A 14,777-nucleotide genomic window follows, 5' to 3' on the forward strand; every position below is an offset into this window, starting at 1 on the left:
GTGTTCTTTGTTATTTTGTTTTAAGTTGTAAGAGTTCCTTACAACTTAACATAGAATGAACATAGAATGACTTGGCACTCTGATTGTGTGGCAAGGGTCTTTGAGAACTTCCACTTAAACTAAACCTGCAAATTATAGTGGTGTATCATAATTGTGGTTTATGACTTCCGACTCTAGGATGTGGTTGAATACTCAAAGAAAAATTCTTGGCCCTACATCAAAAGATTCGTGAATGAATATATATTTATTTATCTCGGGTAAAATAGGTGGTTTAAGATATATTTAGGATGTATTGACTTTGGTCTCTTGATTAATGTTTTTCATTTGCCAAGTACTAGCCCCAATTGCATCGGATAATATGGCTTTTTATATTGCACAGAAATTAAGCATAAACTACACAAATAATGAAGCACTTAAAAACCATTTAAATACTCTTGATTGACAACACTTATCTCTTGAAACAGTCCATAGTAGTGAAAGAGTTGAGGTCCACCCTCTACTGGGGTCCATGACCCACTGGCTTTGCCTCCAGAAGATCTGCTTCTACTATATTAAAAATAACTTGGCTACCCCAAGGCAGGATGACAGAAATCCTGGCAGCATTCCTTTCCTTCTCATCCACCAGTCAGGTTTTTGGAGCCATTTCCATTTTCTCCTTTCTTCTCTCCAGGAGCAGAGGTAACTTGGAAGAGATTGCAATAAAAACAGCTTGATGAGACTAATGGAAGCTTGCTGCCTTCAGCTCTGGAGCCCCTCTCCCAAGGGCTCCTGCCTCACACAGACCAGGGAAATAAAGTCCTGATGGAAGAATGATGCTTAGTGTGAGTGGCCTCACTTTAGTGTCTATTTTCCCCAAAATTATGTGGTCCACATACCATATTTTTGTTTAAAAATCACTAAAAAAGCAATACAAACTCACAGCAGAAGTCTCAAACGGTGCAGAAAGGTAAAGTCACATACTGTAAATGTAGCCTCTGGCAAGACACGGAGCCTCTCTGATCTCCGGTGTTTCCATTTGCTAAATAGGATAATGAGAGCTAATTTGTAGAGATGATCCGAAGATATAATGAGATAATATATGCAAAATGCCTATTGTTATTTTATTTATGGTTATTGTGTCAGTCCATTTTCTTTATGTCAGCCCAGTGACATAAAGAAAAGCAGTTTACTTTGGGTCAGTTCTGCTGGCTGTACGATGGAACTGTGGTGCCGGCACCTGCTCTGGTGAGACCTTAGGAAGCTTACAATCATGGTGGATGGTGAAAGGGAGCCAGAGTGTCACATGATAGGAGAGGGAGCAAGCCAGAGAGAGAAGGGAGTTGCCACACTTTTAAACAACCAGATCTCTTGTGAGCTCAGAGCAGGAACTCAGTCATTACCATGAGGAGCGCACCAAGCCATTCATGAGGAATTCTCTCCTATGAACCAAAGACCTCCCACTAGGCCCCACCTCCACCGTTGGAGGTCACATTTCAATATGAAATTTGGAAGGGACAAAATATCTAAACCATTAGTTATATATACACTATTTTCATCTGCTTAACCAAAAAATACTTTTCCAGTACTGAGAAGTTTGTTGTTTTCCAGCATATTGAAAACACTGGGAGGGACAAGGTAAGAATGATGAGGGTGGAAAAGGACAATGAACGACCATGGTAAATGGGGTGATGTCACAGCAGATGACATTTATATTGCACTATGAGATGTCCCACAGGTACTCCAAATACAAAGAGACCACAACTGAACAAGCCAGGGCTCATTACTCTAGGCCAGTTAACGTTGATAAGGTCATAAGCAGCCACTTAAGATCTCAATTTGTCAATTTAGGTGTTCACACTAGGCACATCTCCTCCTCTTCCCAATTAACCGTATCTGTTTATTGTAGTCTTATATACTGTGTCTCCTACTCTTTTCCTTTTCAGTTTCAATGACCTTTGGCATCTCCTCATGGGTTTTGGCAAACACCATGTAAACACCTCTAAACTGGCATCTTCTCTTCCAATTTATCCCCCTTTAATCCATCTACCATACTGAGAGCAAAGTGATTCTTCTAAAATGCACAACTGGTAGCAAGTTTCTTCCCTGATTAATTTCTTTCATTATCATCTACAGTGTAAATTTCAATTTCTGTATACAGCATCTAAGTTTATTCCAGAGGTTAACAAATGTTAAGTCCTTAAGCACGCAGTAAGTACTACAGAAGTCCTTGTTATTACTATTATTTTTTAATGACCTGGTCTCCACTTGGCTCTTGAATCTAAAACACTGTCATTCTTCCATTAGAATAATTGTTCACACTTTTCCAAGCCCACTGTGCTTACACACCTCTGGGTTTCACACACACACATTTCCACATTCCTGATTTCTCCCGTGTGGAAGTCTTACTCTTTTTTATATTCTACCTCCCCTGGTGTTTCATAGCCCCTACATACACGAGATATTTTCTTCCAATTCTAAGACCTCTGGACTTGTAATGCTTTTCTGTTTGTAGCACCACATTGGGTTCTAATTTGTTTCTGTGTTCCTCTCCCCTAATAGATGATGAGCTCCTGGAATGCAGGGATTGTATTTTACTTATTCCAAACACCTGAGGAAATGCTGGCACATGGTAAGCAACTAGTATTTAGTTTAGTTTTTTTTTTTTTTTTTTTTAACAAATGAAAAGGGTAGGCTAGAATTAGACAAAATGTAATTAAGAATATTTTATGATATGGAAAGAAATTCCCACTAGGGTAGAGAAAAGAAGTTTAGTCAAAATCTGGCGCGCTGCAGTTTAACTTCTAGCTAACCAGTGATGGCGGTGATGCAGCAAAGCTTACTTGGTTGAGATCCTGGCCTTTTGATCCGTTGGTGCCACGTTATGTGCTGGATGGGAGTAATCAATATACCACCTTCTCTGCTACTTTGGGCTCAGGTGGAGGGAATTTTATTCCACTCTCTGCAAATCTTCCCCGTGCCTCAGTGGGAAGTGGAGACTGAGCGTCTACCAGCTCCCAGAAGGCCTCCCCTTTTTGTTTCCCCTAGGGCCCTCCACCCGGGCTGCAGCCCCAGCTTTCGCGTCTTCTCGGAGCAGCCCGGCCCCAGGTGGCTGCGGGGCGCGGGGCCGCGGGCCTGGGCTCGCCCCTCCCCGCGCGTCACATGCGCAAGGATGCAAACTCCCCTTCCCTCCTCCTCCGCCCCCTCCGCCTCCCGGGCCTCTTCCTCCTGCCGGTGAGGGAGTGCTTGGCAGACTGCGCGAGGGGGAGCGAGCGAGCGGGCGCTGCCGGGAGCCCGCAGCCCTGGCGCCCGCCGCCGCCCGGAGCCCCGCAATATGCCGCCGCGGCCCTCTGGCTCTCGGCCATGGCGAGGCTCTGCCGGCGTGTCCCTTGCACCCTGCTTCTCGGCCTGGCAGCGGTGCTGCTGAAGGCGCGGCTGGTCCCCGCGGCCGCCCGAGCGGAACTCAGCCGCTCCGACCTCAGCCTCATTCAACAGCAGCAGCAGCAGCAGCAACAGCAAAAACAGCTGGAGGAGGCTGAGGAGGAGAGGCCAGAGGTGCCTGGGGCGACGTCCACCTTGACGGTTCCAGGTAGGTCCTGGCTGCCCAGCCCGGCGTTTCAGTCTTGGCCGGCGATCTCTTAGGGCCTCGCCGGCTTCTTCGCCCCTTCCCTAGCCATTCCCATCCTCGTTCCTGTCACCATCCCTCCCGATCTCTCGCCCCAGACTGGCTACACAGCCTTTGGTCCCTTGATCTGGTGTAGGGAATCTGTTCTTCGGGTAATGAGCTTTCTGGGCAGCTCAGAGCACTGCAGTGGGTTGGAGAGGGGTCGGGAAGGCTGGGGGTGGGTGACTGCCTGGATTGATTTTCTTTTCCCTCCCTTCTGCCTGAATTCTACCCTCCGCCGTGGGAATGACTGCACACACACACACACACACACACACACACACACACAGGTTCTTAAATCCCTTAAGCATTTTGTTCTCTATCCTTTTCTCTCCTAGAGATTGAGAAATCTTGCCATGGACACCCACACATCCCTTTTCACCATTTCTCCATGCCTGCTATATTTAAATTTAGCCATGAAGAGAGAAATCTTGATTTTTTTATTTATTTCTCTTTCTCCTTACCCAGGAAGGGTTTAAGGGTTCATCTTATTTGCAAAGAATGCTTTTAGTACAATAAGATGAAGCAAAACAAAATAGGAGTTTGTAATTGAAGGAAAGGGAAAAGGAGAGGGGGATTCATATGGTGAAGTCTGGAGTGGTATTAGTACAGCAAAAGCCTATCCCTGGAGAGGGAAATCTCCTTACTTGTCAGTAGAACTTAAATGAGGCAGATTCTTGACACTGTTCAATGAAAGTGCAGAAATATGGCTGTGGTATAGGTGGCTGTAACAGTTCTGCAGTTTCTCCCTCTACCCCCATTACAGCTCCATCGGTAAGCAAATAGCTGGATTATCCATGTATATTGCATCTCCCTACCCCCCAACCCACTTCGCTTCCTGGCTGTAGATTCTGTCTGCTATTTGGAAAGAAAAAAAGCCTCCAATTTTCTGGCACGAGGGCTTAGATTTTGTGAAACCAAAGTGAATTTTATTATGACGTTTGTTTTTGTTTTAAAATCCTGCCTGGTAACACTATATGAGTGCTGAAAATGAGATTTTAAAGAGTGGAATCAGCATCACGTTTTGTATTGCTTGCTCATCATCAAAAAGCAGTACACAGGCATGCCAGCTGCGATTCATGACACAGCCAGGATGATTTAATTTATCAGAGTGCTCTGAGCATAGGATGAAATCACCAAAGTGTGCAGGAAAGCATGTGTTTCTGGCACCCTCTGAAACCAATTAGTAACACTCAAGTGTGGCTAAAAGTCTTGAAAGGTATAGTGTATGGTGGTTTTCCTACCCAGCTTTTAATAACTGAAAGTGATAACGTGGTTTGGGTGAGGCTACTGTTAGACATGCCATTCGCTGAACTTAAGGAAATTGGATATATCAGATTGATTGGCCTCATTAATAGAGATATTTCATAAATTCACTATGAAGCAGAAGTCTGGGAGAGTGTTGGTGGGTTTTATGGTTTGCAGTATATTTTTATTTCAATGTACCTTTCAGGAATATTAAATGAGTTTTGACTACTGTAATACATACATGTTGTGATTAGGGTTATGAATAACTGCAATAATATGAAACCTGAATCAAGCATGCAAATTAAAATGTTTGCTCTCTGATATTTGTGAGGGAATATTCTGAAAAAGATGATTGGGAAAGTAGCAGTTTTTGTTTTATTTACTTATTAGATTGAATAAAGGAACCACACTATTCAATAGATCAAACTAGAACCTGAAAAGTAACTTATGATGATTCTTCTTCCTCAAAAACTCTAATTACCCAAGCCAGTGGCAAACAAGGGAGCAATTCAATTGACTGCTGTTTTAGTTACTGGAATATTGAGTCTTATAATGCAACACAGCTTATAGACAAATGAAGTTAACATATTCCTTTGAATGCATTGTGATCTCTCCATTGAACTGGTCTTCCTATTTCAACCTTTGTTTTCCTACTGTCTGTTCTCCTCACACAGCTAGGGATCTTAAAAAAAAAAATAAATAAATAGGATAATTTCTGCTCACAGTCCTCCAATGGCTTCCCATCTCTCTCATACTAGATGCCCAGATCATGAAAATGGCCTACCAATGTCTAGATCCTTTGTATCCTCCTTTTCTCCCATCTCCTACCAATGTCTAGATCCTTTGTATCCTCCTTTTCTCCCGTCTCCTTTAGCCCTTACCCTAACTCACTCCACTGTAGCCACACTAGTTCTATTTTCTTTAGCTTGCAAGTGGACCCAAGTGTGTGGCCTTTGCGCTTGCCATTTTCTCTGCCTGGAATTCTGGAACTTCACATTTTTCAGATTTGCTCAAGTGTCTCAGTAACTGAGAGACCTTTACCTGACCAGGTGTTTAAAATAGTAATCTGCGCATCCTTTTTGCTCTTACCGGGATTCATTCTCCTCCATGGTACTCATTATTCTCAGCTGTTCTAATAAGCCTGTTTTCCCTTGATAGAACATAAGCTCTGTGAAAGCGTGGACTTTGTTTTGTTCACTGCTATATTTCTAATATCTCGAAGAGCACCTGGTTTGTACCCATAGACATTCAACCATTTGTTGAATGGATGAATGAATGAATGAATTCACTTTCTCAGTATTCTTCTTCATTGGAGAAACTCTCCATTGGAGTTTAGCAGGGGATTTATAAAAATAAATGTTATGTAGTAAAATTTGTAAGTAGAAGTTGTAAAGTATATAAATTTTGGATCTTTAATTTTAGTTAATATCAGTGTTTATCTTATGCTGACTACAGAAAACTGATTGATACCAGTACTTGGGCCTACTTATTAGGTTCTATCAAGAATTTTCGGGTTTTTTTTTCTGAGACACGGTTGAGTGCAGTGGCGTGATCGTGGCTCAACTCAGTCTTAACCTCCTGGGCACAGCCTCCTGAATAGCTGAACTACAGGTTCATGCCACTGCGCCCAGCTAATTTTTAATTTTTTTATTTTTTGTAGAGATAGGGTCCTGCTTTTTTGCCCAGGCTAGTCTCACACTCTGGAACTCTGGGCTCAAGCAATCCTCCCACCTCAGCCTCCCAAAATGTTGGGTTTACAAGCATGAACCATAATTCTTTACCTGAGTATACTTAATCCTCTTATGACCCAGGAGGATTTTAACATATTATATACCTTTAAATAGCTGTGATTGAGCTTGAGTTCATTCTTTACCTCTGTATGATGCTTCTGATTCTTTGGACGTACCATTTGAAAAACTGTAGGACTTTTCTCAGGCAAAATTTAGAAAATGAATATGACACATTAAATGACTGATATATGACTAAGCCTTATCTGTCCATAGTAGAGAAATTCACCATTGCCCTTGCTTAGTATTCTCTGGATTTTATTATTCTAAAAATTTATGCCTCTTTATATTTCTGAGAAACAAGAAGCAAGATGAAACAAAAAAACTTAAATGTGAAAAATTTTTTAAAAATCAGCAAATAAAAGTACATTTCCATTTTCTCATTAACTTACAAAAACACCATCTTCAGAGAGCAGTGAAAATAAAGACTAAGGTTGGTATCCATCAAATCAATTGTTTTCTCCAGTGTATACAACAGCTCTTATTTCTCCATCTGTACCCGTATTTGTTAGAAATAAATATTTGAGGGTGCTGAGAAGAATTAATTTGGGGGCTAGTGGTAGTTGGTACAACCGTATTATACTCATTCTGATAGCCCATTAGATGGGAGGCATGCTGGGGTTGAGGGCGAGAGGAGCTGGGGAAAAATAATGAGCTCCGTTTAAAATTCTCCATGTGAAGCAGAGACACAGGGGATCTCTAGGGATTATAGAAATGTCTTTTCGGTACAGAGAAAGCTTCTTGAGAGGCATATTTTCATGGTATGATAATTTTTGATTGCATATTTCAGTGATATCTATTTTTAAATTTTTTATTTTGCAAGATGTTAAATATATAGAAAGTAAACAGGATAGTGTAATAAAAGCCTATACCTGTCACCCAACTTTAACAGTAGTCAAAATTCTGCCATTGTTTTTTCACCCATACTTCTACCTGTTTCCACTATGTGGGATTTGTTTTTAATTTTTAATTTTTATGGGAACATAGTAGGTGTATATACTTATGGGCTACATGAGATATTTTGATACAGGCATAAAATGAATAATTATCACATCAGGGTAAATGAGGTGTTTATCACCTCAAACATTTATCATTTTTGTTGTAAACATTCCAATTACACTTTCAGTTATGTTAAAATATACAATAAGTTATTGTTTACTACAGTTACCCTGTTGTGCTATCAAGTAGTAGATCTTATTCATTCTGACTATATTTTTATACTCATTAACCATCCCCACTTTTTCTCCCCTCCCAATACCCTTCCCAGCCTCTGATAACCATCGTTCTAATCTCTATCTCCATGAGTTTAATGGTTTTACATTTTAGTTCCCACAAATGAGTAAGAATATGCAAAGTTGGTCTGTGCCTGGCTTATTTCACTTAATGTTCTCCTGTTCCATTCATGTTGCTGCAAATGAGAGGATCTGATCCTTTTTAATGGTTGAATAGTACTCCATTGTGTATATGTATCACGTTTTCTTTATCCATTATCTGTTAATGGACACTTAGGTTGCTTCCAAATCTTGGCGATTGTGAATAGTGCTGCAATAAACATGGCAGTACAGATATCTCTTCAATATACTGATTTGCTTTCTTTGGGGTATATACCTAACAGCGGTATTGCTGGATCATATGGTACCTCTATTTTTAATTTTTTGAGGAACCTCCTACTATTTTCTATAGTGGTTGTACTAATTTACATTCCCACCAGTGGTGTACAAGGGTTTCTTTTTCTCCACATCCTCATCGGCATTTCTTATTGCCTGTCTTTGGATAAAAGCCATTTTAACTGGGATGAGATGAGCTATCATTGTAGTTTTGATTTGCATTTCTCTGGTGATCAGTGGTGTTGAGCACCTTTTCATATACCTGTTTGCCATTTGTATGTTTTCTTTTGGGAAATGTCTATGTACATCTTTTGCCTAATTTTAAATAGGATTATTGGATTTTTTGCATATTGAATTGTTTGAGTTTCTTATATATTCTGGTTATGAATCCTTTGTCAGATGGATAGTTGGCAGATATTTTCTCCCATTCTATGGGTTATCTCTTCACTTTAATTGTTTCCTTTGCTCTGCAGACGCTTTTGATGTGATCTCATTTATCTATTTTTGCTTTGGTTGCCTGTGTTTGTAGGGTATTACTCAATAAATCTTGGTGCAGACCAATGTCCTGGAAAATTTCCCCAGTGTTTTTTTGTGGTAGCTTCGTAGTTTGGGGTCTTAGATTTAAATCTTTAATCCATTTTGATTTGATTTTTGTATATGGTGAGGGATAGGGGTCTAGTTTTATTCTTCTGCATAAGGATATCCAGTTTTCCCAGCACTATTTATCGAATAGACTGTCCTTTCACTAATGTATGTTCTTGGCAACTTGGTTGAAAATGAGTTCACCGTGGATGAATAGATTTATTTTTGGGTTCTCTATTCTGTTCCATTGGTCTCTGTGTCTGTTTTTATGCCAGTTACAATGCTGTTTTGGTTACTATGGCTCTGCAGTATAATTTCAAGTCCGGCAATGTGAGTTCTCCAGTTTTTTTTTTTTTTTTTTTTTAAAGCTCAGGATGGCTTTGGCTATTTGGAGCTTTTTGTAGTTCCACATAAATTTTAGGGGTTTTTTTTTTTTTCTATTTCTGTGAAGTATGCCATTGGTATTTTGATAGAGATTCCATTGAATCTGTAAACTGCTTTGGGTAGTATGGACTGGGTTTATTTTTTTTTCTTAATAGGTCCTTTTAGAGGTAAAATGTACATATATGAATTGTACATATTTTACTGTACACTCTTGACAAATAGATATACCCATGTAAACATCACCCTATTGAGATATAGATGTTTATATCACCTTAGAAAGTTTCCTCATAGCCCCTTCCTAGAGAATTCCTGTCCCTCACCTGGCGATGTCTGCTGTGTTGGTTTTGTTTTCATCATAGATTAATTTTGCATTTTATAGAACTTCACAAAATGGAATCAAATAGCATGTGTCCAGCTTCTTTAGCTTAGTATAATTTCCATAGATTTTATTCATTTTGTAGCACATTTAGTAGTTTATTCCTTTTTATTGCTGAATAGTATTCCATTGTATGAATTACCACAGATCAGTTTATTGATTTTTCTGTTGATGGGTATTTGGGTTGTTTCCAGTTTTAGCTATTCTGAATGAAGCTGCTACATTCTTATACAAATCTTTGTGTGTACATGTTTTCATATCTGTTGGATAAATGCCTAGGAGTGGAATTGCTTGGCCAACTGATATACTTTTGAAGTGAAAAATGTTTTTGTTCCCCAATATTCTATGTAGGTGGAACTTACCTCTCTTAAGATGATTACTTTAAAAATAATGAAATGTATTGTATAGTATTACTGTATGCTTTTTCTTAAAATAACTTAATTTAAACTTCTTTTTAACTTTTTTTTTTTTTTTTTTTTTTTAAATACAGACTCTTGCTCTGTTGCCCAGACTGGAGTGTAGTGGTGCAATCTCAGATGCACTGCAACCTCCGCCTCCCAGGTTCAAGTGATTCTCCTGCCTTAACCTCTTAAGTAGCTGGGATTACAGGTGCCTGCCACCATGCCCGGCTAATTTTTGTATTTTTTTTTTAGTAGAGACGGGGTTTCGCCATGTTGACCAAGCTGTTCTTGAACTCCTGACCTCAGGTGATCTGCCCACCTCAGCCTCCCAAAAGGAGGCTACTGTACCTGGCTAACTTTATTTTTTAATTGTATATATTATAACAACAGGATATTTTAATAGGCTTATACATAGTGAAATAATTACTATAGTCAAGCAAATTAACATATCCATCCTCTCACATAGTTACCTTTTTTGGTGTGATAACACCAAAACCTACTCTCACCAAATTTCCAGTATACAGTACAGTATTCTAACTATAGTCTTCATGCTGTACCTTAGGTCTTTAGACTTACTCATCTTACATATCTGCTACTTTGTACTTTTTGTCCTACATCTCACCATTTTCTCCTGCCCTTGGTAGCCACTTAAATCTCCCATCCATGAAAGCACTTATTTAGTTACTTTTTTCTTTTCAAGGAATTTGAAAAATCAACAGGAAAAGTGGAATTCAAAATAACCAAGTAATCATGCCTCAAAGGCCATATTCCCAGATGGGGTAATTATTATTTCTTTCCAGGATTTTAATACCAAAAGGAGTTATTTCTTGGTGTTGATAACACATATGTTATTGTGTTGAATTTGAGTCCAGTTTGTTTTAGTAGCAGCTTTATAGTGTTCTTAATGTGAGTAAGTAGAAACTGTACCAATTATTTTTCTGTAATAAAGCTCTTCCCCCAAGTATATAAATATTGAACTTGATTCTCTTTCAATGTCTGTCTGACTAGGTTAGCTCTGGTATTGTTGTCATTCATTTACTTGGCTTAGTGTAATGTTTCTTAATTTCCTTTTGTCCAAGTTGCCTTAGCTAGGAAATTGATACACTATTTTCCATTTGCTGTTGGTAAAGTTTGCTTTGAAATACTTATCTGGAAGAGTCTAAAACCATGAAAGATATGTGTGGTAGTAAAATGCAGTCCTGCATTATTGAACAACAAGGACATTTTCTGAAATATGCGTCATTAGGTGACTGTCATTCTGTGAACATCATAGGGTGTACTTACACAAACCTAAATGGTATAGCCTACTACACACCTAGACTATATGTTATAGCCTATCACTCCTAGGCAACAAATCTGTACAGCATGTGACTCTACTGAATACTTTAGGCACTTGTAACACAATTTTAAGTACTTGTGTATCTAAACATAGAAAAGGCAAAGTAAAAATGGTATTATACTCTTATGGGACCACCACTGTCATATATGTAGTCTGTTGACCAAAATATTAATTGCTATATAACTGTGTAAGCATAAGAAAATAGCTCTGTTTGCTTTGAAGATTCTGTTTGGAGATGCCTCTTTAATTGGCCTTTTGCATCAGCACAATTCACATGTCCAAGACATATCAGATTCTGTGCCATTTAATTTTTTTTTCTTTTATGATTGTTCATGTCACAATGACTAGGCTCTATTTTTACATTCTTGTTAATAATGCCTGTGAATATAAGGCCAATTTATTTGGGCCTAAAATGAGTGAGTGATTGAGAATGCCATTTCATGTAGGGCAGCGAGTGTCAGGGAAATGGTAATCACTTTCCATCATTATTAATGTGTCAAATATGCCTCAGGGACTTAGTGAACCAGAATTATAGCATGCCTCAGTCATGTATTACTCTTCAAACCTTGAGCTGATAATGCCAAAGTTCTCCACATTAAGGTTCTATATCTTACACAGAAAGTAAGATTTAAAATTAATTTCATTTATATGTGACATTTCAATTTCTATTTAATATGCTTTTTTTTTTCCTCAAGCAGATTTCTATATCATAACAATTTAGGGAATAATATAACATTTAAGTTAATATTTCATTTGCCAGTATAATCACTTTTTGTACTTAGTTCAGTTTTGTTCCTGTTCAGTAAAGAAATATCATTTATAAATTATATATATATAGACACAGGATCTCACTCTGTCCCCCAGGCTGGAGTGCAGTGGTACAGTCTCAGCTCACTGCAACCTCCGCCTCCTGGGTTCAAGCGATTATCGTGTCTCAGCCTCCCAAGTAGCTGGGATTACAGGCGTGAGCCACTGTGCCCAGCCAAATTACATATTTTTAATTTACTTGTTGGCTCTGCTGAGATGTAGAACATTTACTTGGCTAAACCAACAGCAATTCGTATGTGTGGATCCATACGCTAGCTGGTCTTTATATAAGCAGTTGACCAGTCAACTGGTAGAAATGTTCAGCTTCAACTCATAGCTCATGCTGTGAGGACCCTGGGCACCAAAGACATTATAAAATTCCATATCCTTTGTCCTTTCTGAAATAAAATAAAACCAGTGTTCATGCTTTTATTCCCACTGACCTATTCCTCTGCTTTTTATAATAGGAACATGACACAAACAGAAACAGGATGGATAGACAGGTGATTTGTTTTTCTTAATGGATTAACTATAACCAGGAGTTAGAGACAGCAGATGTCCTGGGGTTTGTGACTCATTCCACCCTTGCCTCCTTTCCTGTGTTTTGGGAAAGGGTAAAAATTAAGATGTCAAATTATGGCTCAGTAGAATTAAATGAATTAAGTTTATTTAAAACTTGAAACATGCTGCTAATGTTCTTTGACATTTGCATGAGTAGGGTTTGTTTATAAATGTCTGGGTGACTGAAACAAGATTACCAGAAAAATATCCATTTACTGTAAGAATGAAATAGATGAAGAACATGCTTTTGTGTAAGGGGAAAAATATCACCAAAATAATGGGCATAGTAGACTTTATTTAACTATTTAAGTAAAATGAACCATTCATGGATCAGTGATAAGGGTGTGTCATGCAAGGGATTATGGTTAATTTGGTTTGTACACCTGAAGTTAAAAAACCCATCTACTTATTTATATTTAAATGAACTGGTACTTTCAAAGTATTTGTATTTAAAGACAAATAACTTCTCTTCATAAAATAAGTACTTCCTGAAGTATATTTTTCAATATATTTGTGCTGTTTAATTCTGGAAGTTTAGCAGAAAAGCTATGACTTAATACTTCTAAAAATTTCACTTTCTTTATATTAATCAGATTTTGACTATAAACATTATTTTTATAGTATTGTATGAAACAGCTAATCTGATTTAATGCTATTTACAATAAAGAAAGCAATGCCTAATATTAAAATATGTAATAATTTTTTAAAAAAAACACAAAAGTATTCCCTTCCCAGATTATACTCATATCTATGCTTTATAATAAACTTTCTTGGAATCATATGCTCTTAGAACTAGAATGAGGTAGAAATGACCTTCTTTTATGTTCTTTGCTCTGGCAGTGTTTGAAAAGTGTAAGACACGAGCTAGAAACCCTTAAAAGACATTCTTTTAAGGTAGACACCCTTAAAAGAAATTGTGGTAACACTGGCAGTTACAAAGTCTGATAAAACTGTTAAGGATAATTTGCTAATTTCCTTCATGGCAAGTATGACAAGGGTTGAGCTTGTTCATAACCTAAAACTTTCACTACCAACTGCTTCAAGTTTGTGAATCAGAGGAGTCAAAAGAATGTGTATTTTAAAATTGCTTCTGTACCGTAGTATACTATTTCAAATAGGAGAGAAGTCTATGCACCGATAAAGCTTGACAAATGTAGGATGTAAAGATGTTGGAAGTGAAGACTTTGGAGGCTCAAGAGAGGAGGGAGGGAGTCATGCAAGTCAGCAGTCCGTGGAGCAGGAAGGGCCTCCCAAGTAGTGAATCCTTTTCCCCCCATGTATATGTAAAGGACTCTCATTCCTTTATACTTTATTGATGCAGGACAGGCAAGCCCCAAAGTGGGGCTTAGCCTGCAAAGGTTCTTGGCCTCACCCAGGAAAGAATTCAGTGGTGAGTCAGTGGTAGAGTAGAAGACAGCAGCTTGATTAAACCATCAGTGTTATGGCTCCTATGGTGTTACAACTTCGTGACTGCTCCTGCAGCACAGGGCTACCCCATAGGCAGAGACTAGCAGCTCTGGGCAGTTTTGTAGTCATATTTATACTTACTTTTAACTACATATACGTTAAAGGATGGTTTATGCAGAGATTTCTAGGGAAGGGTAGTAGCTTTTGGGTTATTGGGTCATTGCTGTGGAAAGGGGTGGTAACTCCGGGTTGTTGCCATGGCACACTGGTGAGCATGTCTTATGGAAAGCTGCTTCTGCCCTGTCCCTGTTTTAGCTCGTTCTCTGTTTGGGGTGTCCAAGTCCTGCCTTCTACCTCATGGCAACGCAGAGGTTCTAGGGAGCCAATAGAAGGGCGTAGGGGGTTCCTGGGAACCCTGAAATTAATTAGACAGTCTGCCATTATCGAGTGTTCAATGTGCTTTGAGATTTTCAAAGGCATCTCCGACCCCTGAAAGGGGTCAGAAAACCTACCATGGTTAATTAAGCCTTTGTAAGTGGACTCAATAAGAGAACAAAGGTAACATTCAAACTCAAATAACATTTAGACTCAAAAAACATTGTGTTTTCTTAACATGTGAAGATTTTTTTGTTGTTGTT

The 14,777-nt window shown here is 38.8% G+C and overlaps 1 protein-coding gene across 2 annotated transcripts in view; it reads left to right on the forward strand.

Annotated features, from left to right (window-relative positions):
• Positions 1–794: 794 nt before the first annotated feature.
• Positions 795–14,777, forward strand: part of LOC105468254 (family with sequence similarity 171 member B) — a 74,122-nt gene continuing 60,139 nt past the window's right edge. Inside the window, exons 1-2 of one of the 2 annotated variants that reach the window (XM_071073030.1) lie at positions 795–821; positions 2,539–2,608. In XM_071073030.1, coding sequence (XP_070929131.1) covers positions 810–821; positions 2,539–2,608 — 82 coding nt within the window. In that variant the 5' untranslated portion in view covers positions 795–809. Of the gene's footprint in view, positions 822–2,538; positions 2,609–3,194; positions 3,566–14,777 lie in introns of those variants that run through there. The other variant, XM_011718358.2, reaches the window with a different exon arrangement.

The sequence above is a fragment of the Macaca nemestrina genome, chromosome 11 (genome assembly GCF_043159975.1).
Source record: "Macaca nemestrina isolate mMacNem1 chromosome 11, mMacNem.hap1, whole genome shotgun sequence".
In the NCBI taxonomy this organism is placed as follows: domain Eukaryota; kingdom Metazoa; phylum Chordata; class Mammalia; order Primates; family Cercopithecidae; genus Macaca; species Macaca nemestrina.